Source organism: Eutrigla gurnardus (genome assembly GCF_963514095.1).
Source record: "Eutrigla gurnardus genome assembly, chromosome: 21".
In the NCBI taxonomy this organism is placed as follows: Eukaryota; Metazoa; Chordata; class Actinopteri; order Perciformes; family Triglidae; genus Eutrigla; species Eutrigla gurnardus.
In genome coordinates this window covers 8,810,899-8,834,421 of record NC_139932.1, presented here as the reverse complement: position 1 = coordinate 8,834,421, position 23,523 = coordinate 8,810,899, and the positions used below count along the sequence as shown (strand labels likewise).

Genomic DNA, 23,523 nt, shown 5'->3' with positions numbered 1-23,523 from the left:
CGTAAAATACAATTAGAAAAAACGACTATAATCAAATAATTGACGCCGAACTTAAAGGGAAAGTCCTGTCGGAGACCAGAAGAGGGCGCTGTGGTTTAAAAATGCCCGCCAGTCAACCAGTTACCACAGAGGAACAACTGACGTGATCTCTCTATCCAATCACAGCGGTCGTTGTTGGGAGGTCATTTATTGACAAGGGGAGAAGGTGACTTCTCGACCAGCAGGGCAATACCTTTTTACAAATCTTAACAAATAACCAAAGGGAAGACTGGTGTTAGCTCAGAAGGCAGCCATGTCTTCTTTTGGGAGGGCGCTGGGAGTCTTCCGGACAGGAACTCAGCTCCTTAGACGCGGTACACAGAGGATAACGACCCGAAAGTAAGTATCGTCGAGCCCGCTAGCATCTTAGCTATCCGCGTTAGCTATATAAACGACTTGATAACATTAAACATTAGGTTCTCAGAACTCACTTTGAAACGCTAGTTAAAATGTTGCTCTATGTTCGACGTGATTTAACGTCGACTTGCTGATTTTGAGTGAGTTTTCTCAATGTTGCAGGGCTAGCGGTGGACCTCACATTGAGCCACAGTACAGGCAGTATCCACAGCTGACGAAGAAACAGAAAATCGAGTCCGAGATCCTCAGCGGTGCCATGTGGTTCTGGATCCTGTGGCACTGCTGGCACGACCCTGATGCAGTCATGGTCAGTAACTGAACATGTTGTAGTAAACCCTACCTACAGCCATTTGCACTGAGCGTGATGACACTGTACTGCAGGTGGACTCAGTGGAGGAAACTAAATCAGTAACGTTACATTTACTCAAGTACTGTACTTCTGGACAATCTAATACACATTTCTACAATTCAGTGGCAAATATACTGCAGCATATATAGCAGAAAGTAGACCATGCCTGCTGTCAATCACAGGAGCTAATTAACAGTAGGCGGATTGTCGGTACTGTTAAAAACTGACATGGAATGATCTATTAATTAAAAATGGAAAGTTAAATGAAGGTTCTTCCCTCTTCTGTAGGGTCACTTCCCCTGGCCTGATGCCTCCCAATGGACCGATGAGGAGCTCGGAATCCCAGCTGACGACGAGGAATAAGGTAATTTCTTCAATATGCTTTGCTTTATGAAGTATGGTTACCAATGACAACAATGTTTACTTTGACACTATGTAATCCAATCCCAAAGAAAGGATGGTCCTTCAACCAACTCATATTTTCAGATGCTGTCAAAAGTTTGCTTTTTGAGATTTATACTCAAGCCTGTGTACTTCTGAGTAGATGAGTTATTGGGCTGCATAATATATTGGGGTTTTAAAAATGCAATGACAACTTGCTAGATAAACACTTTGACAGAAATATTGCACTCAGAAATCTTTTGAGTTGATTGTACGAGTAATGGTGAGAAAACGGCACTTTCAAATCTAACTTTAAAAAAAAATTGGTGCCTTTTGGTCATTGAAATTCCTCCCTTTTATATTGTATTACAGTTCAATATCCCTGCTAACTACGGCATCCAAAAGATAGGAAAGCTAAATCGACAAAAAAAAAACCCTGAACATTATAACGTTCATGAAGGGGGATTTGTGGCAGGACGGTTTTGTCCATTGTTGTAAACATTGTCTTTTTGTCTCTTTTTGTCTAGATCACAATGAGGGATTCAAGCTGGTGAACAAGTCTTTGTGGAAATCTTCAGGATATTCTGAAAGTCAGTGTTGTACATAGACTAATAAAACTATCTTTAAATATGTTAAACTGTTGTCTTTATGTAAATGGTAGTAATATCTGGGCTTGACAACCATGTTATTTCATTAGTTTTATTTACACGCAATTTTTGAAATGCAGAAACAAAATGTAACGCATTAACAGTGTCACAGTTAGCCAGTGTTTGTATATTTTAAATCATAAGCCATCAAAATCTGGGAAAAAAAACATTGCAAGAACCAACGCACAGAACACAAATGCCAAGAGAGCTGCATATAAAAGCAAAAAGGGACAGATTCTGTACGATGAATACTACAGCTTATAACAAACCCTGCCTGCGGGCCAGCTTGTGTTTTCAATGACTTGACATGCAAAAAGTTCAAAAAGGTTAAAGTGTAGTGTAAGAAAAAAGGAGGAAATTAGTCTGGCAATGTGATTAACACTTCTTTTTTTTTTTTTAAAGTTGGTTCTTTGTGTTGGACTATGTGAAACACCTGATCAGGGCTCGATGATTGATCACACAGTCACTCACAGGTCATGTGCACTACAAGTCAACCTGAGCAAAGCTTTCAAAGTCTTTTGGAGTCTGCTTGGCAACAGCAAGCCTGTGTGTAATGACTGTTCGTCAACCTTACAAGGGTGTTTTCTCTATAACACTGAGCTGAAGGTGTGTTAAGAAGCAGTAGGGGGACAATACCAAATTCATGTTAACAGAAGTTGTAAAAGTTAGCCTACAGCTACAATGACTGACTGGTTGAAGCACAGCTTATTACAACTTGAAAACCACAGCCATGACATTATTTTTATGAGCAATGGAAGAAAAGAAACAACACAAACAAACCTCAGCAACTCCAAAGCAGGAGTTTAAAGTCTTGAGCGGGTGCTGAGAACATCCTGTCTGCATCCATGACGTGGCTGGTGGTTAATCGAAGGTTATGTCCATGGCATCATTCCCTGAGAGTGAAGAACTGCGCACCCCGAGCAAAACACACATCTCACATCAGCACTGTTTTTTTTCTTAAAAAAAGGTTAAACCTCAATCATCCTATAGAAGTTCCACAAACGTTCACTTCTTCTGAAAGCATCGACTACTTTGGATCGACCACAGTGGCTCAGAATACTTGTGGGTTGTGTTTTTTTTGCTAAATGATAACTGGCACTAGTTGGGGGGGAAAAAAGCTCAGGTGTAGATATGGAAGTTGACATTTCTCAACCAATCCTAGTTTCTATTCGCAAAGAGGAAACCAGAATGGACTAGAATCAACGATATTCAACTGGGTGACAGGGGAAGTAAAGAGTTACAGAATAGAAGATAAGAAAATATTTGAAGGTAAATTGCTACTCAACAAATGATGATCACATGAACTCTAAAACATCCACATTTACAAAACGCATGTGTTAAAGATAACAAAAAAAGAGAAATATTAACCCTATAAAAAGGAAAAAAATGCCTCAATAGCTGAGGCTTTTGGGTCAAAATATAATAAAATCATTATCTCTCTCAATTAATAAATACATCATTCAGAATCCATAAAAATAACATAAAAAACAACATAGTTAAAACGACAAATAAATTAAGCAGGATATCATGCAAGTCATTCTTCAGGTTTTTAGACTGAGACTAATGACTTGTAATTCCTATTTTAAACAAATTCAGAGAGGCAGCACTTTGGGCGGTTAGTCCTTAGCCAAAGTCGCTCAGAAACACCCCTCTAATTATCAAACATAGTGCAGATTTGAGAGTTTATTTTGCACTAAATTGTGCAAGTCTGTAATGCACATATTTAGATTTTTTTCTACAAATCGGGGAAGAATGCACCAAAGTGCTGCCTCTCACTCTTTCCTCTCTCCTCAAAGTCATTATTGCTGGTGTGATTGAGATAAAAGGGGGAGTTTCAGGGAGGGAGGTGAGGGCTAGAAGGGACGAGCATGAGTGGAGAAAAGTACAAACAATAAGCACCATTTAGAAAATGTTCAGTTCCTTAGCACCTCGTTTCCCCTCAGAGCCAGTGGGAACAAAAGACCCTGCTAGAGACATCCAGCTCCGTTTCATCTGCTCCTCCGTCCTGTTGAGTCCGTCGCAGGTAGCCATGAAGCAAGTGAAGGTTGTGCAGAGTGGGGGTGCGTTCAGCAGAGAGGAAATTTAATATGATGTAGATGACCTTGGCATCAGAAGTATTGTCGTTTGTTTGGTAAACCTCCTCCGTCTCCTTTGTCCATCTGAATGCCCGCCGGAGCTTCAGTCCACACTTTTCTTGCGGCAGAAAATTCCATAACATGCTTGTTCCTCTCTGCTTCCCGTAGCTCCTTGCCGTTTTGTTCTTAGTGTGCTTGTGGTGAAGTCGTGCACTTGCTTATTTCAAATCCAATACCCTGTCTCCTAAGCATGCACAGTGAGTGTGTTTTTTACGTGTCAAGATTGGTTCCGTTATGGTAGTCTCCAGGCAGTGTGTTTGTTTTTTCTTCTTCTCCACTTCTACAGCACAAACGTGTCCGGTAACAAATACGCCAATGTTTCTTTTCTTTGTTTGTTTTTTTTTGTCATTCAAGAAAACGTCCCCACGCATCACTTTGCACAGGGAAGATTTGGAGTGTTACACAAAGACACGGTTGTGTCTGTTGAGTTTGAGGATCTTCCCCAGTCTCTGCTTGGCTGTGGCCATTCCTTTTTTGGGCCGCTTGCCTGAAAGAAAACCAAGAAACAAAACAAGAACAAAATTAGAATCGAGCATGAGAGGAGGATGTTTCAATGCTTGTACTCTAAATGAAAATTATTTGGACTATACATTGTCAAGATATTTTTGGTACATTTATGAAATAGTGAAAAATGCCCATCACAATTTACTGGAGCACCATTGGCTCTCATACCTGCAAGTGTTGAGCACAGAGAAACTTTCCCCCTTCAGTAGGGTTAGGGTTAACCTTCTAGTGTCAAACGCTGCACATGCATCATTCTGTAACACCTTTTTGCTGTGAATAAGTAAAAATGTGATTTCCAAACCTTTTGTGGCCTGATTGCTGATAGGTGGGGGGTTGGGGGCCTGCCTCTTGGAGGGGTGTAGCGGTGGAGACATTGAGGGGTCACAGTATTGGTAGTTTGCCTCTGGGCTGCTGCCGTGGCTTCGGCTGAGAGGGCTGGGCAGCCCCTGATTGTCCCAGGCCTCACTGCTGTTGCCCTGGCTGTCCATCGGGCTCTTGTCCCCCTGCAGTCGATGCTGGTGCTGCTCCTCCTCCCTCTGCTCTAGCGGCGAGCACTGGCTGGAGCCGGACCACCACGGTTCCTGGGAAGAGGCTACCTTCTCCGGCTTGGAGCACAGCAGACCAGCCATAGACAGCATCCCCTGAATGGCCTCTTCTGTGCTGGGTGAGGTAGGACGTTCTCTGAAAGAAACAGACAGGACTTTATTTACTACCTCCCAGTGCTCATAAAAATAATACACATTTGAGCTTTGAGGGTTGCCATGACGGGACCATTTACAAAATGTGTGCATGCATTTCTCACCGTTTGAGTGGTTTGTGTTTGTGCCTGAGTTTGTGGCCAGACTGGTCCAGCTCTATGGTGTGCCCTGAGCCTCTCTGCTGAGATGAGCTCCTCTCCTCCTCATCCTCCTCTTCCTCCTGGGAACTCCCTGAATCCTCGTCAGAAGAGGATGACGATGATGATGATGACGACGACGACGATGATTTACGCTACATTGGCAAATTTAAAAATGAGAAAGGATGCATCAGTAATCATAGCATTAAAAGTCTGATTCTGTGACTACAAACACAGCATTTAATGTATCACTTTCCAACTTAAATTATGTTTAACATTAATATCCTCTACTCTTCTTCATATTAATGCATGCTTGTAAACTATTTAATCTGTTAAACCAACACAAAAATAATCAATGCATAACCTTTGCACAAATTAAACATTAATCCTACAACAGAGACTTAAGAGACACTGACTTTGCAGAAGAAAAGCTACAAATAATGATCATGCAGAAAACATTTCCAAACAACCAAATTCATCTCGACAGGTTTGAGCTTCAGTGTAGAAATCACAGTGTTCAGACATCGGATGCCATTGAGTTGCTCACTATTTACCTCTGTGGGAGAGTCACTGTCTGAATCCACGTCCGACACACTGGAGTGTCCTGAGACTTCTTCCCTGAGTTCAGTTTTCACCCTCTCCAGCCCACCTGAGAAACACAGCAACACCATGAGCTGAGCACATTGAGAAGATGCATACTACAATATCAGAATATGGGTTTAATTATATTATATTAATAATAACAGCCACCAGCGACTTACTGAGGAGGTAGGGTTTCTCGACTGTGCTGTAATGCTCTGGACTGTCCTGTGTCCTCTCAGACTTCACGTCCACACAACTCTTTGGCGGGCCAACAGAGGACTGTTCACCCTCCGTCTTTACCGGGCTGATGACTGGCCTCCTCATATCTCTGCACACACAAAGATCCATGTTTGAATCGAGACATCAAATCTAGCGTCACCGTAAAGTATAGAGATTCTGGACCGTCGAATAGAAAGACTCACATCAGCAAATCTGTCAATTGTGATCTGAATCAAACCGAGAATTTGAGTTCTTTTAGTTTGTGCCTGAGATTTTCCTTTGGCAATGAGGTGGTATTTTATAAAAGGAATTGGGTTGACCAAAGAGAAGTGAGCTTTTCACCTGATAATTCTGCCGTTGACCAGCATTAGCCGTAGGTGGTTGTCTTCTAAAGTCTCTGCAGCTGCTGATGCAGTCGACACTTTGTTGAGCTTCCCACGAACCTTGGCACAGAACGCCGCATCCTAAAAAAAGAACAGGCCGGCCTCAGTCAGAAAATAGACTATTACATCAAGTCCACGCGTATACACTTGGGGAGCATCTACATCCCCTTTAACAGGGAGTAAGTGCCACTCACCTCTTCGAGCGGCCCCACCTCCAGCCTCCTCAGCACCTCCCTGGTGTGCTGCTCTAAAATGTCCAGGTTGGAGGGCATTTTGGGAGCCTCCCGCTGCTGCTCCCTCAGTCGCCTGGCCGCCCTCCTCGCCTGCCTGACCTGGCACAGCCTCTCCAGTGTGGCGCGAGTGGCCGGACAGGCATTTGATCCAGATGCTACTCCACACCCGATTCCCTGAGATTTCACTGGCTTGCTACCACTGACTGGTTCCTCCTGTTGATGGAAATAAAAGAATAATGGAGTCAAGTTTCTACCAAAGTCAGTTATACGTGTTTGCATGTGACAGTTTATATCTAACCCCAGCACCAACGCATCAGTTCAGGACCATAGCTCTCGTCAGAGCTGCCAACAACACCTGCATTAAGTTTAAAAGGTCTAACCCTCTCCTATATCCGTTCTGCCTCGTCCCCTCTTACCTCCAGGTAGCGGATTTCCTTGGTCAACTCTTTAATGAGATGGTTCGGCCTGATATGGTCTGGTACCTCACTGTTGGGCTCAGTCACCTGCAAAGTCACAGCAGACCACATTCAGACAGGAGAAATTAACAGAAGGAAGTCTGTTGTTGGCCACCGATGTGCATCCAGGAGATAAGAACAAACGGTGGTGACGCCTCTCTAACAGTAACAGCACTATAGGTATTTAAGGCAGAGTCAGGTATATATACGGAGATGACCGTGAGAACACTGTGTCCGATACTCACCTCTCTTTTCAACCAGGTCCTCAGTGCACTGATTAAAGCCTTGACCCCATCCACTAGGTATGTTGGCGGCAGACAGTTGTCCTCTCGTAGCTCTGACAGAAGAGGAAAAAAAAGCATTAAATCTGTAAAAGTCGGACAGAAAACTTTACTTTTACTATTTTTTACATTTACAAGTTGATGTTCATATCTTCTCCATCGTGTGAAAACCATCCACATCACATTTTGTGTCATAAATTGGAAATTGTGTCATATGTAAGTGTATAACGTGTTAAATGTTTCTTTATGGATTGAGAAATGTACCCTTCTTCAAGTTAGTATTTTCCTCTGATATGCAACACATTTAACTTTTACCTTACGTATAATATTGTCTGTTCTCATCTCCATGGTTTGTACACATTAAAAGGTTGACTCTCACCTTTTAGCGTTTCCAAGAGGTTTTTGGCCACATACCAACAGATGGCCTCGAAGTACGGAAACTTAAAGAGGTCTGGGGTTTTCAGACGACGCTCCATTTCATAACACCTACAAATCCACACATGAAACACAAACAGTTTTTTATTGATGAATTGCTTAACAACAAAGCAAATTTGTTTCTAAATCTGAAATATACACAATCAAGCCAATGGTTGTATTATCATTAAGTTGTTTACCTGAGCTGCATGCCAATATTGAGGTTGTGAAGGAAGTTCCCTCCAAATGCCATGCAATCCTGAGCGGTGAGAACAGCATGGATCCAGCCTGTAGGGGGCGCCAGAGTACAAATGTTTACACAACTCACCCTCAGAAGGCACTTAAAGAGAAGACCACTAAATGGACAGCTAAATACTGGGCCCTTGATCATGTAGGTATCGTGACCTGCATGAATATATGTAGATAGTACAGCAATGATATGCCTGACCACAGACGACCCGTACACATGAATACAAAAACAAACTTCTTATCCTCCCACAGACAGAAAAATAAAGATAAGGTTGTCCGTTACAATCACAGGCTCTCCCTCAGATAACCAGTGCTCTTTATACAACACAAAGTGAGAGAAAGCAGCGTCTGGGGGTTGGTGTAAGGCTGATAGACAGGCCTGATAATGCACTGGTTGACTGACCTACTGTGCTCTCTGACCCCCACTTAATTCCCACCTCTCCACACCCTCGCTGCCAAAAGCTCCCCGCACAATGCTCCTTCAGGCTGCTGAGAAAGCATGGCTGCAGGAATGATTGAGGACATCCAGCAGTTGACAGGCTGAATGAGCTTTGTCCGTTTGGGTGCACGGGGAGCGCTAAGGAACTCTACCGGCTTTAAAAAGTCTATTGAGACACTGATGGATGGATAATTGTTTGACTGGAGACATGAGCGTCACCTTAGGTGAATGGAACACAAACATCTTCTCGCCTATAAATAAAACTTCTGATTAACAACCGCACTGCTAGTTCAAGAAATGTAAGAAGTCACGTGCAGAGCTGACAGCAGTATCACTACTTTCATCATATTACATAACAGCACTGTTTTCCTTCAGTTTTCCATTGCAATTATGATCATTAAGAACCGTTTGGGTTGTTGCTCAGGAAGACATTCCCTCTCTGTTATTTCCCCTTGGCAATGACAGCGGACCTTCAAAAAGCCTGTATTTTCCTGGCAGCAGCCATGGGAAGCATGATTATTTTAACTTTTGAATACACGTGAAAAGACAAACAGATCAGCTGGGTGGAGATGAGATAGTCAGGCACCAGCTACAATCATAGACACGCAGCGATGAGTGGCACTAATGTGTCTGAAAGTTAGTTTGCCTGGAGACTCTCAGGCTGCTTTCACACATAACCCTCTTTGATTTTATCAAGTTAGAAAGCTGTCAGTCAAACCCGGGCACAGACCAAACAATCAGGACTGAAACACCGTTTCCAAGCAGACTCTGGTACTGTTTGTTTGTGGTCTGAAAGCCAACAGACCAACACCAGGATGTTGTGATTGTAGATCTGTGATTTTCGCGTTAATTTAACGGCTAAATAACTATTACACCATGTCAGTCATTGCCTTATTACATCTCAGTGCTGCTTTCAACAGGGTCAACAAGACGGACAGGAAAACTGGGTTGGACTTGGCACGTCTAAACTGGTTTACATCCTATTTGAATGACAATACTTTGCGTCGTTATTTTATTCTTTTAAACCCTATGCAAGTGTGTGTTTTTAGATTGCTTTGTATTTATTTTATTGATGCCGTTTATTTACACAAGTACATTTGCCTAACATTGCTGTACAAGTAGACTCTTTTTCATTCTGCCTCTTAACTCTTGTCTGTTTGTTGTTTTTCATAACATACGGTTGATTTGCAGCCTTCTACTAATACTGCTGAAAGTCATTCTGGCCTAGTCTGTGACACTGGAGAACACAAATAGAGCCTTAAGAGGCACTTTATGACCTGCTGTTGGTCACCAAACTACAGGTGAAAGCACTAAACCTCCTTTGACTATGATGATTATCTGCGTGACATAAAAACACTCATAGAAACGTCCCAGAAGCACACACATCAACACAGACCTGTAGGGATGAGCAGGGTTGTTCCTTGGGGCACAACACACTTGTAGCACTTCTCCACTTTGTCCCCAAAGAACACTTCACTCTGATTGGGCGAGGAGCTCCATGCCTCATATAGTGCAAGGTTGGCGGCCGTGGGCTTGATCAAGTAGAAGATCTTCTCGCCCTGCAAAGCGGACAAAGAGGAGTTCATAGTAGCATTACTTAAATGACACTTTGAGATTGAGGGTGACGTCATCAATATAGGCACAGCAGTGCTGCACCCAGAGCTGCTTGATGAATAGATGAGATGTTAGAAGCGGGGTGACCTTTCAGCCGGTGTTGGTCTATCAGATGTGGCTGCCTGTTCTAAATACCCCAGTGTGTATATATACAAACACACTAAAAGTCAACTGAGCTTGACAAATGACAGGGCAGAATGGTCTTGGATTAAAACAACAAACGAGTAGTTTATTTGGCCTGGAATATGTCAGCAACTCTTGCTTGACTTCTAAATAAATTCTGCTCTTTTGCATGCAAACACTCACCCAGAGAACATGGTACCAGACAGAAGTGCCTCCGAAGTCTATGTGGAAATCTGTGTAGCTGTCCTTGACCCCCATAAGGCAGTACTTCTGGACAAAGGGTTTAGGGAAGAACGAGTCGTCCGGCCAGTAGTTCTCCACCCAGGACATCTTCTGAGCCACGTCAGGAACCTGCACCAACTCTGACATCCTTAGTGGGTGGTAGGAAGAGGCAAAAGTGACAGAAAGAAAAGGTGAGACTTTGATGCAATTTGTTTGTATTGATATTCTAAAACTAAATAAATCAAGTAGACATCCAAGCATATTTGAGCAGGACGTTCAAGCTTGTTCTGCCGATGTCATATTGGTGTTTGCTAGTTTATATAAGCGATTTCTGAATCGTGACATAACTAACTTGTACTGCCAGTGTTTATAAGGAATCTGTGCTTACTGAAGCTCTTCTTTTAGCCAACAGAGCGAACAGACAGGAGCGCAGCTTACTTGGTGTCGGAGAACTCCAGGCTGATGAGGTTGAGGACCTTTGGTCGATGAGGGTTGGTGAAATACTGGATGAACTCGCTGAGCTTCATCTTGCTGTCTGCCTGCCGTGCCACATCTATCACATCTATGACCTTGTCGCCACCTAGATGAGAATAAGTATCGTTTAGTTCACATAATATCAGATGGAGGAGTTCTGGAGTCAGTGACTCCTGAATGACAAATATCTTCAACTTTTTTAATTGGCCGCTGAGTGGGCGTCGGGTTCACTGGGGTCGCCGGCCTGCTGGCATCTCCGTGTGCTTTGAGAGTTTCAGCCCTGAGGGAAACTGGCACCAATATGACAGTGTGGGGAGGGGTTGCACAGGGAGGCAAGCGAGACAATCTGTCAATCTGTCCAGACCACCAGTCCCAGAGGAGGAGGAGGAGGAGTGGGTGGAGGTGAGAGGGCTGCTGCGCTTAGTGCCTGTGTGCGTGGGAGACCTTGAGCGTGGAGGGAAATACGCGTATAGATGTGAGAAAGTCCGTGTGCATAGGCTTCATGTGTGTGTTTAAGCGTATGAGACAGACAACAGCAACTTGAAAGGAGAAAGAAAAAAGAAGCTGAAACTCGTAGAACACAGCTAACAGTTGGGACGCTACAAATCACACTCGGGTGACACATAGGGCCGGAAGTAGGACCGGGGTGAAGTGAATGAAGCAAGACAGCTGGTTGTTGTATTTTCCCCCACACCCCTCCTACTCACCTTTTTTATTACCCCTTTGCACATTTTGCCTCTCTTTCCCTCCCACAAGCACACACACACACACACACACACATGCGCACTCACAGACACCTCTGAGACCCAGCTGGCCAGCATCTGATGACGGAGAACAGCTGGAGTAAAGGCAGTCAGTCACACAGTGAGAGACAAAGCTGCCTGGAAACTACACAACACAAGCTCAAACACCAGCTTTACAAAATGAACACCCCGACTGAAAGAGCACCACAGGAACCAAGACACAACTGAGCTACCCACTGTAAATCCAAAATATGTACGACAACACCCAGTAATGTTACAGTGGTCATTAATCAACTTAATTATTGCAAATATGTCTGTCAACAGAAAATGTTTTCTAAATGCATGCAAAATCAGTTTAAGATTGATGTTTTTCTCATTAGTCATGAATGTATACAGCAGTGTGGTGACAATTATCAATCAATGCTACACTGCAGTTTTAAGCTCTTTACTATCAAAATAGCTTTAGTAATATAAGCAATATAGCAGAGTAAGAGCGTCGTTCCTTAAGCGTAATACTGCAGTCAAATGGTAGTTTCGGTTCTCCATCCCACAGACGTGTACTGTCTGTCTGAAATGATAAAGTATCTGCTCGGGGTCAAACCAACACTTAAATCTTCTACACTGGACAAACATTAAGTCAGCTGCACAGATCGGGGCAGAGGCTGATGCAGACTATGGAAATTGGAAGTTGGTTTTGCCCTGAGCAGTATCGGCTCATTGCAGACGGAGAGTAGATTTCTGGGAGATAAAGAAAATATAACATAGCAGCTTGCTGCTGTAATGCAGATAATAAAGTAGCATTTTTATTTTACCCGCTACGGTAGAGATGCAGAAAATCTGAGAAAATAGACAAAGGTCGCTTGACCTGACCTGAAGCAGTGATGTGGCAGTTATATGGTATGTGGAGCCAGCATGCCCCAAATTTGACATATTTTACAATAAACCCTCCGTTATTGATCAATCGTTTTGATCCATCATAAGACTTCCACTGACCATTCATCAATGCTCTACCACTGGGCCCCAATTATTCACAACGCACTATTTTGGCTACACAACCGTTTAGACCCTAGTGACACAAAGAAGACACCAGCCTTCACTCCCGTTGTCCCATTGTCTTCCAACTGTAGGAAATGTAACCCAACACTCAGTCCCTGGTCACAACACCTGTGCCTTGGCTTACTGCTCAAAAGGGCATGGGGGAGAGCGGGAGAGAGAAAGGGGGAGTCTGTAATCTGAACTTAATGATAAAAACACCAGTGGGCTTGGTAATGGGCTTGTAACAGGAGCTGGGAAGTGGCAGGCCGTCTCAATAAGGAATCGTAGTGTCAGAGAGAGGGTAAGGAAAGCTTAGCCATTACTCATTTAGAACTCATTCAGCCATCGCCTGATGCCCGATAAGTGGGTTAAAACCCCATGAACCTAGAAACCTGTTCTTATTGACACACAGATGGCGCCCGCTCAGCATTGGCCACTTAGCAGGCTGACGTTGGGTGGTTTCATTAGCTTTTAAACGGAGTGAGGCGACTGTGTATTCCCACAACCTTCCCAAAGGATAAACACAAGTGCGTTTTTGAGATCCGATATGACGGCATGTATTTAACACGGCAGAATAGAGGCTGTTCATCATGGAGGTGTCCTTACCCACATACTGCTCCACGTCTTTGACAGAGAAAGTAGGGACTGGGAGTTTGAGTCCCAATCCCTCCATCTCTGTGACCGCCATGGGATAGTTGAAGCCGTGTCTCTCCAGGTACCTGGTCGTCACGTGCTCCCCCTTCATCTGCATCATGATCTCTTCACCGCTGAAACAAGATCATGACGTGTTCAGTAAACTTGACCTATTTACACCATGTGGCGACTGCAAGAACTGTGATCTTTGTATTAAGATCACGTCTATATATTTATGCCATTAGCTTCAATTATAAAACCAGCTTTATGAGGACATTTTTATCTTGTTAAACAAATATGAATAATGCTTGACCCTTGGCGGGTGGGTTGACAGGTGACGCAATTATACATTTGCATGTGTCTAACTTGATACCTGGCAAAGGTCCGGTTCTGGAGCTCCTTGACAAACACCGGGGTGCCAGCCTGCACTGGTTTCGACCCATCATCTGGCTCTGTGTAGTCGTGCCTGTGACCGTTGACGCGTCTTTTCACTGCAACAAACAGAGACAACCAAGGCTGATGGAGGTTGTTTTGTTCTAACTTCATCACGCTATTTGCCATCTTGAGGCTTGTTCTCCCGACAAAGTGGTAAATTACGCACATCACCACTTAAAAAAACACCTTAAACACCAATTAAATTAGCATGTTAATGTCTGCTCTTTGAGCTGTCCTAGGTTGAGCCCACACCTGCAAAAAAAAATGTTGACCTGTGTAACACTGCAGTGTCCCTGTGACCAGGGAAATGACATGTACATGTAAGGCAGAGGATCAGGCGACAGTTGTGATGAATGAGATACAGACAGATAGCAAAGGAATCATGCCAGTAATGACAAATAGCAGTACTCACTCAGGGAGGGTCCGTGTACAACATCACAGTTGGGACAGTGGTAAACGTCGATATCCACAGCATGATGCTCTTCTACCTGCACACAGCTGGAAACGGACAGGCAGTTAGAACATGTTCTTCCAATACGTTTAAACAAGTTTCAGGATGTGTCCTTGCATCCCTACCTCGTGGGACATTTTTGAGACTTTGTTTTTGTTTTACAGTTGGACGACATCAAAGAATTAGCATAATTGCCTGCAGATTATTTTCGATTAATTGCTAAGCTTTTTAACCTATAAAACCCCCCAAAAAAGGGTTAAATACCCAGGCCATGGGGATGCTCATGTTTGGTAGTTGCAGGGCAGTTTGCTTCCATAAAAAGACAATGGAATGTTGTAAAAGTAGGTCGTTATCAACTGCACCAGAGTTTACTTGGTGTCAAATGTCGAAAATAATCCTGCCCATAAAGCCTGATTTGTTGTGCTGGCTAAATTTGTGGGGAGCATCGAGTTCTTTGCCTGACCTGGAAAAGTTGACACGCAAGCTAATGTCAAACGGACGTTGTGTGTGAGATGTCAGAGGTTACAGATTTGGGATAAACAAACACTGAGAAAGTACAGTTTGGGTCTTGAACGCAACCTTTGCTCTGATCAATTCCAACACATGTTCTACAATTGCAGCCTCACAGAAGACAGAAGCAGGAAACTTGAAGCACATTTCAAAAGCCTTCGGACAACAATAAGGTTAGGGTCATGGCCCTGGTTAATGCCACATTCACATATCATTAAGACCATTATTTTTTAACAGACAAGTCGGAAAAAGTCAAAAGATATCTGGCCACAAGAATTGTCAACAACGTGGTGGTGAAACGGCTGCAAAACCCCCACAGCATTTACAACAAAGAAATCTAAAATGAACACTATTACTATTACACTAAGTTAAAAATAAATAATATATGTTTTTTCTATTAAAATTAGATTTAATTCTGTAAATATAATCATTGCGTTGGATATCGCAAATGTTGCAGTAGCAATACGAGTAAAATTGCAGTCGTGGTAACCATCACAGAATAAGCGTGAACACTCAAGTTGGAATAATGGGAGTTTTTTTTCTTTCCTCCGCAAACACAAAATAAGGTCAAAACCTTGGTCATCAACGGCTTGTATAAACAGTGCGTTTTGTTGTGGCTTTGCGTTTTTCCTCCCATGGATCTGCAGTGTCACTCATATCACTACCTCCGACTGTCCGGCAGCAGCCAAACCACAGGAACCAACACACATGAATTCCTCTCTTGCATACCAAAACCCCATTCCTGAGCAGCATGAACAGCAACCAAGTTGCCATTCAGTTTGAAGAGACACCAATGGCTATTGAGAGTCCTCAAGCACATGTGCACCAGACATTTTTATGTTTAAGTGATGTGAGGGAGACACAAAGGAACCTCTGTACATAACAGGCTACCATTGTGCTTGTCATTTGAAAGTGATTCTGGAGATCTGAAGACAATAAATATGTTTTATGAGCTCATGTTGAGCTCATAAAACATATTTATTTCATGTCCTCGCCTGACCTGGAAATAAACGTTTACAATGCTCTTGCTGCAATCCATGGACAGTTCTTTGCTCAAACGCTTATCAGAGTGCCCATATCTACGCACAAACATCGGCACAATAAAATGTAGATGTTTGGATGGAAGCCAGCTAGGACGCACATTCAGAATGATCACATACTGCTAGCCTGATCAGAAACCTGCAGGGGGAATGGAGCTGACCACAGTCTTCTATCAGCTTTGATCTAAGAAAAATTACAGGAAACTGTAAAGGAAATCAAGCAGAGGGCCATTAACTCATCAGGAAGTGGTGAGCTCGTGTGAATGCTGGCCCCAATCCCCCTGGTGCACTAACAGGATATCAACAGTAGCTGCCTCTACACGGTTTAACACATGTAACCCGGTGCCATTAATGGCTGCAAAAACAGCGTCTGTAATGGAGACGAGCTTATTTAATTGTCAACGTCTCTGTCATAACATGCATTTAGATCATACTGAGTAACTTACAAAACAGTTACAATTACATTAAGCCACCAAACAGCCATAGGAAAAAAAACAAATATATGAAATTGCCCAAAAAAACACGTAGTATGTTTTGGTGTGAGGTACCTAGTTTGGGAGAAATCAGCTGTAGAGATGTCCGTACTGTATTTTGGTCCCATAAGAAGTACTCCTGCTCTTGCACGTGAGCAAACGGATGACCAACAATAACACATTGCAGTGCTTGGCTGTAGTATTAGGACTAGCTCATGCATCAGGAATCTGGCTCACATGTGGCCGTTCACTGGGGGGAACGCATGAGTCACGCAGCTCTCTGCCGACGGGCCCGGGTAGGTTAAGATGTGTGAGAGCTGCATGAGCTCAGCTGAGGAGACCTTGTCCTCATCTCACATGGTACTTTCCTTTATGTAATACCACAGTGGGAAATCGGGGCACTGTGCCACATACGCTGACCTGACTCAGCCTATGTGTCACCTGTAATGATTAATACATAACAAGGCAGCGAAGCTCGTGAAACTGTGTGGACTCGAGATAGAGAGTGTGAAAAAAAAGGAGGGGGAAACTCAGCTGAAAGGGAGCGAGGGCCAAGTATTTCCTGCCTTGCACAGGCTTGATGATGCATTGCATCATTGCAAAGTGTGCAGAATGTTCTATTCAGTTCAGTTTCTCATACACTCAGAGAGCAGCGATCGGATTGGCAACAACTAAACTGACGTCATCTGAACACTTAATGACACGGTGTTATCATATGTTGTCGGAGAACAGAGCATATTGTGATAGAGTGACAGTACAGCAGTCAATACGTCTCACAAAAGATAAAAAACTAAATCTTGCCAGACTGGAGACTGGAGGGTTATTCTGTGACGCCACTGCAGAAGATTACCAAGCAAAACATCCCTTCCTGAATAAGAGGAGATGTGTGTACTTGGCTAAACCCCTGCCATCAACAACCCCTCTCCCTCCACTTCCTCTCATCAAGGGCCTCTTCCTGTGTGACTGAGAGGGCTTATTCATTAGTGCATGCACTGTGAGGGGTTCATTGTCCTGCATGATCAGTGCAGAAACACAAAGGCTGGAGGCGGGCATCACCATTATTTTCAGTTCTAAATAACCGCTCTACATGGGGCGGCGACACGCCTACATTAGGGACCTGGCAGATCCCTAATGGATGGGTGGTAGAGATAGAGGAGATGAGGGCAGTTAAACACACCTGGCTATCTTTATCTACCCCAGAGGAACACCTGACTCCTCCGGCCCTTTGCCGAATGCACTCAACCAAAGCTTATATAAACACTGCTGGACTTAGACGGCGGTCAGAGCTACTGAGCCTTGACAGATGGATAGAGCTCTATAATTTTGGCCTTATTGGTTAAATCATTTTAGCGAGCTATGCAGACATCCCCGCAATGGTTACAGCTTGAAAGAGACCGTAGTGAGCTGGTAAACAACAGAAGAGGATCACTTTGTTGTTTATGGGGCGTCGGGGAGCCCCAGGGAGTTTTAACAACTTAATTGTTTTTGGTGCAGGTTGAGTCGCCCCGAGGCTCAAAGAACTGGGGCTGGACCTTCACACGTGTCTTCAACATGGTTGTCTTAAGGCCCCCAGTGCCCCTGTAAAACCCACAAAGTTATCACTCTCTTGTGGCCGTCTCCTGCTTAAAAAAACACCAGCCGCCAAACTTGGTCTGAACTCACCTAAAAATGGACCGTCTTGTGCATGCAAACCTCTCTCTACACTTGTCGATGAGGACTTTTGAAAAAACATTATGAATTACAATGAGCTAGTTGTTCTGGACATGGGATAACTAAGAAGTAAACCAGCATACTGAGTGGTCCACATTATATTTCAGCCAGACTTTACAGTTTTGTATTCAATTTGGCACAGAGATGCTAATCAAGTGGAAAGCTATTTATGGACTTATTTTTGAGCCAAGTCTTCAATTTTATGACAGAACTGCAATATCTTTAATATCATAATTAAATGTGACCGCAAATCAATTCACAATGCTGTTGACCCCAAATCAAAATTGATCAAACTGGATGTAATGCAGTTTCCCTTCCCCCAGAGACACCTTGCTAATGACTGTAAACAAACCTCTTAACAGGAGCTATGAGGCTGCTCTTTACTTTGGCCAATTAAGTAATCAGACATCTAAATAGATGATCTGAAACATTTCTTTCATGGACAACAGTCGCAAAAAAAGAAAAATCCTTCATCTTGTCCATCCATCCACTTAGCGTAAACACTAAAAAGGCACTCTGTAGACGCTATCCATCTCTCTTTAGTGTGCTCGCAATCTGTGCGACATTGACGGATCGTGCATTGAACTTGGTTAGCTGGAGCGCCCATCAATCATTCCCTCTGTCCCACTGAGCCCTGCTAGTCTATCATCACCCCCACCGTCCATACCTAAACCAGACGACGGGCAGACTGGAGTGCCTGACACCTACGGCGGGGCAAACCCTGTGATCTGATGTGACCCGGTGAGGATTTCTAGCACAACAACATTCACATCGTTGAAGTAAAGTGGCATCTCGGAAAACACTGGAAACAGTCCATTTACAGCAGCAGGTCTTGTAATTACGTGAGGCTCTAAATGGTAAATAACAGGGTTCAAACTAACATTTGTAATCTAAACCACAGGCTCTAGCAGTGGCTTTACATGTCTAAAGGAGTGCTTCAGGGCAACGGTACTCAAACTATGACATATCTGGGCCAAGACAAAAGAAAACCCCAAATATATTTATTTTACACAAACTTTTTTAGATTTGACTTCTTTAATCATTAATATATTTGTGTAATATAGAATACATTTTCTAAGCATTTTTCAGATAAAACTTCAATAAGACAAATCAGTCTTTGGTTGATCAGTTTTACGATTCATAGGCATATCAAACCCCTTATGTCTAATCCTAAAAATGTTAGGAAGCATTGCATCAGGGGATCCAAGGCTCTCAACACAACATGAAGAATGCTATAATTTCACAATGATTAAATTAACAATAATATACCATTGCTGTACAATGTATAAAAATGTACAGCACATAAACACCTTTATGTGGATCCGGCATCAGCCACAACAAGACCAATCCACATAAAATACCATTACCACACATTAAAACTACAAGTTATACAGCATGAGGTATACAGTTTTTAAATATGGGGCAAAGAAAGAGATCAATACTCAATATCATCAATGAATGATCAGAATTGGAAGAGAAAATGTGGGACCTATGACACTTCCACTCTCAGTCAGCAAGTTAAAGTCTCATGTATGGGACCCGGATAGACAAGGGAAATGTATTTATGTTGTGATTCCAGACTAGAGTCTGTGGACCATGTGCATCAACACGAGGCTGCAAGCATTTAAGACCACCTTATCTAGAATAACATACAAGGCTTTCCAGTTCACGTCACTGATCACAACCCCAGTACAGATAAACCACACAGTGTCCTCATCCGGTTAAAGTCCCAGGCTGTGGGACCTGAGATACAGGTGATGGAAAACAGGACACTCTCCAGAAACCCGGGCAGCGAGACATGGTCCCCCACATAAACACAAACAGCAATTCAGCTCGGAAACTGACAAACAGGCACCGGGAGGCTGAGCTCCTCTCCGTGTCACTCTATTGGCATGCCGTCGTCCGCGGCCAGAGAATATCCCTTTCCTTCTGGCCAGCCTCGTGGGAAAGAGGCCGGAAATGTGGCTGGTTTTGGAGCTCAGTGTATGTGTGTCTGCTTATTAGTCATCAATGGGGGAAGCTCCAACATTTGTTCCTTTTCTTGCTGGCACATGACACACAGCCAGTCTTTTTTGGATCTGATTCGCCAGAAATCCTGGCTGCCAAGTTTTTTGGCAGAGCTCTCAATGTGGTTACGCAATGGCTTCCGTCATTCCGACACGAGCAAAAACAGATTATTGTATTCATAAACAGTTGCTGTGGAGATGTGCCCACACAGGCTGATTCACGGGACTGAAAACAGGTTATGGCTAACTTTTGTATGTCATCCAAGGGACTTGGGGCCTCATTGATAAAAATTTAAAGTTGAACAAAGTCAAGCCTCTCTGGTTATCAGAGTCTGACACACAACATGCCATTTGACCATAATTGTGATACATGTTCTTGATTCATATGACAAAATTCTGTCTCTTCTTTCTGGTCCAGACCAGCTTCCTTACTGAAAATCACCTCAGCTGGCTTTATAGTACTTGATTAAGGGGTTAAACCGGATTATTTAAATACAAATTGCAATTAACAAGCTCACTTTGTCACCATTAAAAAGTACAGATTCATCTTGACCCCCAAAGCATAGGGTGCTTCTCACAGCATCAAGTGTGGACTAGAGAAATGCATAACTGCAATCTTACATTTTAATTCTGCCATATGTGCTCAGACACACACACAAAGTACTTATTACACAACAATGAATTCCCCATTCTGATTATGACATCCACCCACCCACCCACGAAGTATGAATCACTAAAATCAGCTGCAATACCACGGGTCCACGTGTAATCAGCAATGGCGATAGGACATTAAAAACGAGAAAATAGGACAAAACAGCAGTCCACGGACATGTGTCTGCCTGGTACCTTTAAATAATCCCCCTGTTCACCACTAGGGGTCCCCTGCCATGTGCCTCCTCTGCCTGAAAGGGGGATTTAAATTTCTCAAGCTGTCAATCAAAAGCCCAACCATAACAAGTCCTTGTTCTTTACCTTTTTGCTTTCTTATAAAGCAAACCCTCAAAAGCACATGATTGATACAGAAAATACATCAAAACGCATACGCGGCTTGAAATGTGTACGTTTTAAAACTGAACGCTACAAATGAGGTACAACAATAAGCTTCGCGTTGCGTCCAAACAAACCGAAGTCGTTTATGAAATGCGGCTTGTGTAAAGGAAGTCTGGAGTAAGGCTGCGTTTGAGAAGTTGGCCGCGGTTGCGATTACCTTGAGTGACCTAACTTGGTGAGCCGGATTGCGATCTTGGAGCCATACACCGGCACACAAGGACGACTTTATATTGAGCTTAATCCGCTAAAAATCACAGTAAAGGCAACATTTAACTCGCGTCTTAAGTGACAACAAAGAGCTGGCAGACACGCAGCCGTTTCTGTGTCACGATGACCCCGCCGAGCGTTTGATCACCGCGGCTGACTGACACAGCTCGGCAATTCCTGATATATCCGCATATTAGTAGATAAAACTATTTGCTGTAGGCTCTACTAGAGCCGATAGCGTTATTTATCAGTAGAAATGACATATTCCATGTACATGTTGTGTGTTTTAGTCTCATTGGTAGAACAAAAAGAAGAATTCAAGGCAATTTCCAAAGACGGAACCCCACTTTCTTGGTAAAGTCGCGTCAATAGACGGTTTAAAACCCCCGTCGCCCACCGCTAGCGTTAGCAAGCTAACTTAGCTACCAGTCAACACCGCTTAGAGAACCGTCGCCTTTCTTTGATAAACAACCAGTGTTTGCCCCTTCTGGCGAGCCACGTCCATAAACGACATCGCAACCCACGTACCTGCCGTGAAACCAGTCTTTACAGATGTCGCACTCGATCATAAACCGGCTAACATCGTAGGGCTGCCGGCAGACACAGTACAGCGGGGCCGCCGCCATCTTCCTACTGTCCCCAAACAACGCAGGAATGGAGCGGGGCGGGGATTTAACCCAGGGTCCGGAAACAGCCGACGGCTGAGCCGAGCGTCCACGAGATCCTCCATTCTAGGCAATCCCACCTCTGACGTCAGTTTCCAAATTATTCATTTCCATCTGGTTGTGGAGGCACACACCAACAATAGACACAAACTTTCTCCGACAAAGGGATGACATAATGGTATTAATTTGGGCATTGTGTCAATGTTATAATATTAGATTTATGTGGAATCAAATCTGATGATTTTCAGACTAAATAAAAGAAATGGTGAGCCTCATAGGCCTCAGTAAATATATGATATATTCCTCATTGTAGGCTTTATCATTATTTAAATTAGCTTTAAAAAACAATACCCTAAATATAGCTAAATATTGCTGTAACTTCAGTTAAGGACACACACATACATAACAGGTTATGGTGTTAAGCCATGTGTTGAAGTGTTTCGGCTGACTGAAACTAGCACCTACTTCCAAACGTGCAGCATCAGCACCGACTTGTCAGGAACCTTAAAGTGCAACCGATGTGATGCAAAGACAAACGAGCATAATTGTATCGGCCAATTCAAAACTGCTCCGTCAGCAGAATATTTGCACAGTTGCAGAGTTTATCTGCACTCCTCTCCTCACCACAGAGTGAGTTCCTCTGATAGTGTTAAAAAAAAAAACTATGGCAGACGACACTGCAGGCCAGCCCAGCCAAAACACAACAGCCACCCCTGGTATGTCTCCATGGAGCGTGTCTGACATGCTCTACGTGCCTGTGTGGTGAATAGCAATGGGACCACCGACCCACAGCTTGATCTGGAAGCTGACAGCACCCATCCCCCCACACGCCCATCTGTGCCGCTCTGCATAGGCAAGCAGGCTCAGTGGATGCAGAGAGCCGTGAGCCCTCACTGCACAGGAGACATATGTGATTCATGCAGTTCAACTCAGTTGAGTTGGGTTTTTTCTTTTTCCCTTTGGTGAATTCTCAGCCAGCAGCAAGATGTAAACACATCACCCCTTCCTTTGTCCTCAGGCTGATAATACTGCAGACTGCACCGGTTGGATGTCGTAGAATAGATCGTTATCACATTAGGTTTTCTCTCTTGTCAGTGCAACTTCATGTCTGGTGTGCAGGTCCACCACTCCTCCTGGAAGTTCATTATCCCTCCTAAGTGGAGGTCAGCGCTTAGTGTCGTTGCTGAAGAACGGCTAGAGACAATTTCTCCACTTTTCACATGAAAACTGTGATCACTAACTGTAAACAAGTCACTTTAATCCACCTGAAAAAACCCCCCCAAACAGTCTGTTCACTAATTTAACATCATTTGATTGGTTTATGGACTGGTGTTACAACATGTAATGCCCCTCTGCACATGACATATAGTGTAATACATATAATACTACAACATAAGTAAAAAAGGAAGACAGACTGCACTTAAAAAAATAATAAATCAAGAAAAAGAAAGTGAAACTTTTTGCGTAGGCTATGTCACCTGAACTAAATTCTGCTATTGCTATTTTGTGTTTCTCTGCAAACAGAGACCACATAGCCTATAGATATATTAAAAAACTAACAATCTTCTTGAATTTATAAATACTTATTCATCAGATTATTTCAAAACTGGTCTCCTAACAACAACAAACA

At 43.4% G+C, this 23,523-nt stretch overlaps 3 protein-coding genes across 3 annotated transcripts in view; 2 read left to right on the top strand and 1 right to left on the bottom strand.

Moving 5' to 3' along the window:
* lhfpl3 (LHFPL tetraspan subfamily member 3) overlaps positions 1-23,523 on the top strand; it is a 244,381-nt gene that overhangs the window by 68,280 nt on the left and 152,578 nt on the right. The window lies entirely within an intron of this gene.
* ndufb2 (NADH:ubiquinone oxidoreductase subunit B2) lies at positions 173-2,166 on the top strand. The gene is made up of 4 exons (XM_084039213.1): positions 173-378; positions 559-703; positions 1,034-1,109; positions 1,654-2,166. The coding sequence occupies exons 1-3, from the start codon at positions 293-295 to the stop codon at positions 1,106-1,108; spliced, it is 306 nt and encodes a 101-aa protein (XP_083895339.1). The 5' UTR covers positions 173-292; the 3' UTR covers position 1,109; positions 1,654-2,166.
* Positions 2,737-21,895, bottom strand: kdm7aa (lysine (K)-specific demethylase 7Aa). The gene is made up of 18 exons (XM_084039212.1): positions 21,757-21,895; positions 14,194-14,279; positions 13,720-13,837; positions 13,320-13,480; positions 10,900-11,041; positions 10,423-10,609; positions 9,899-10,061; positions 8,015-8,102; positions 7,780-7,886; positions 7,365-7,456; positions 7,081-7,167; positions 6,626-6,877; positions 6,391-6,512; positions 6,009-6,157; positions 5,802-5,896; positions 5,215-5,402; positions 4,714-5,093; positions 2,737-4,395 (listed from the first exon to the last, which is right to left on the bottom strand). The coding sequence occupies exons 1-18, from the start codon at positions 21,852-21,854 to the stop codon at positions 4,307-4,309; spliced, it is 2,604 nt and encodes an 867-aa protein (XP_083895338.1). The 5' UTR covers positions 21,855-21,895; the 3' UTR covers positions 2,737-4,306.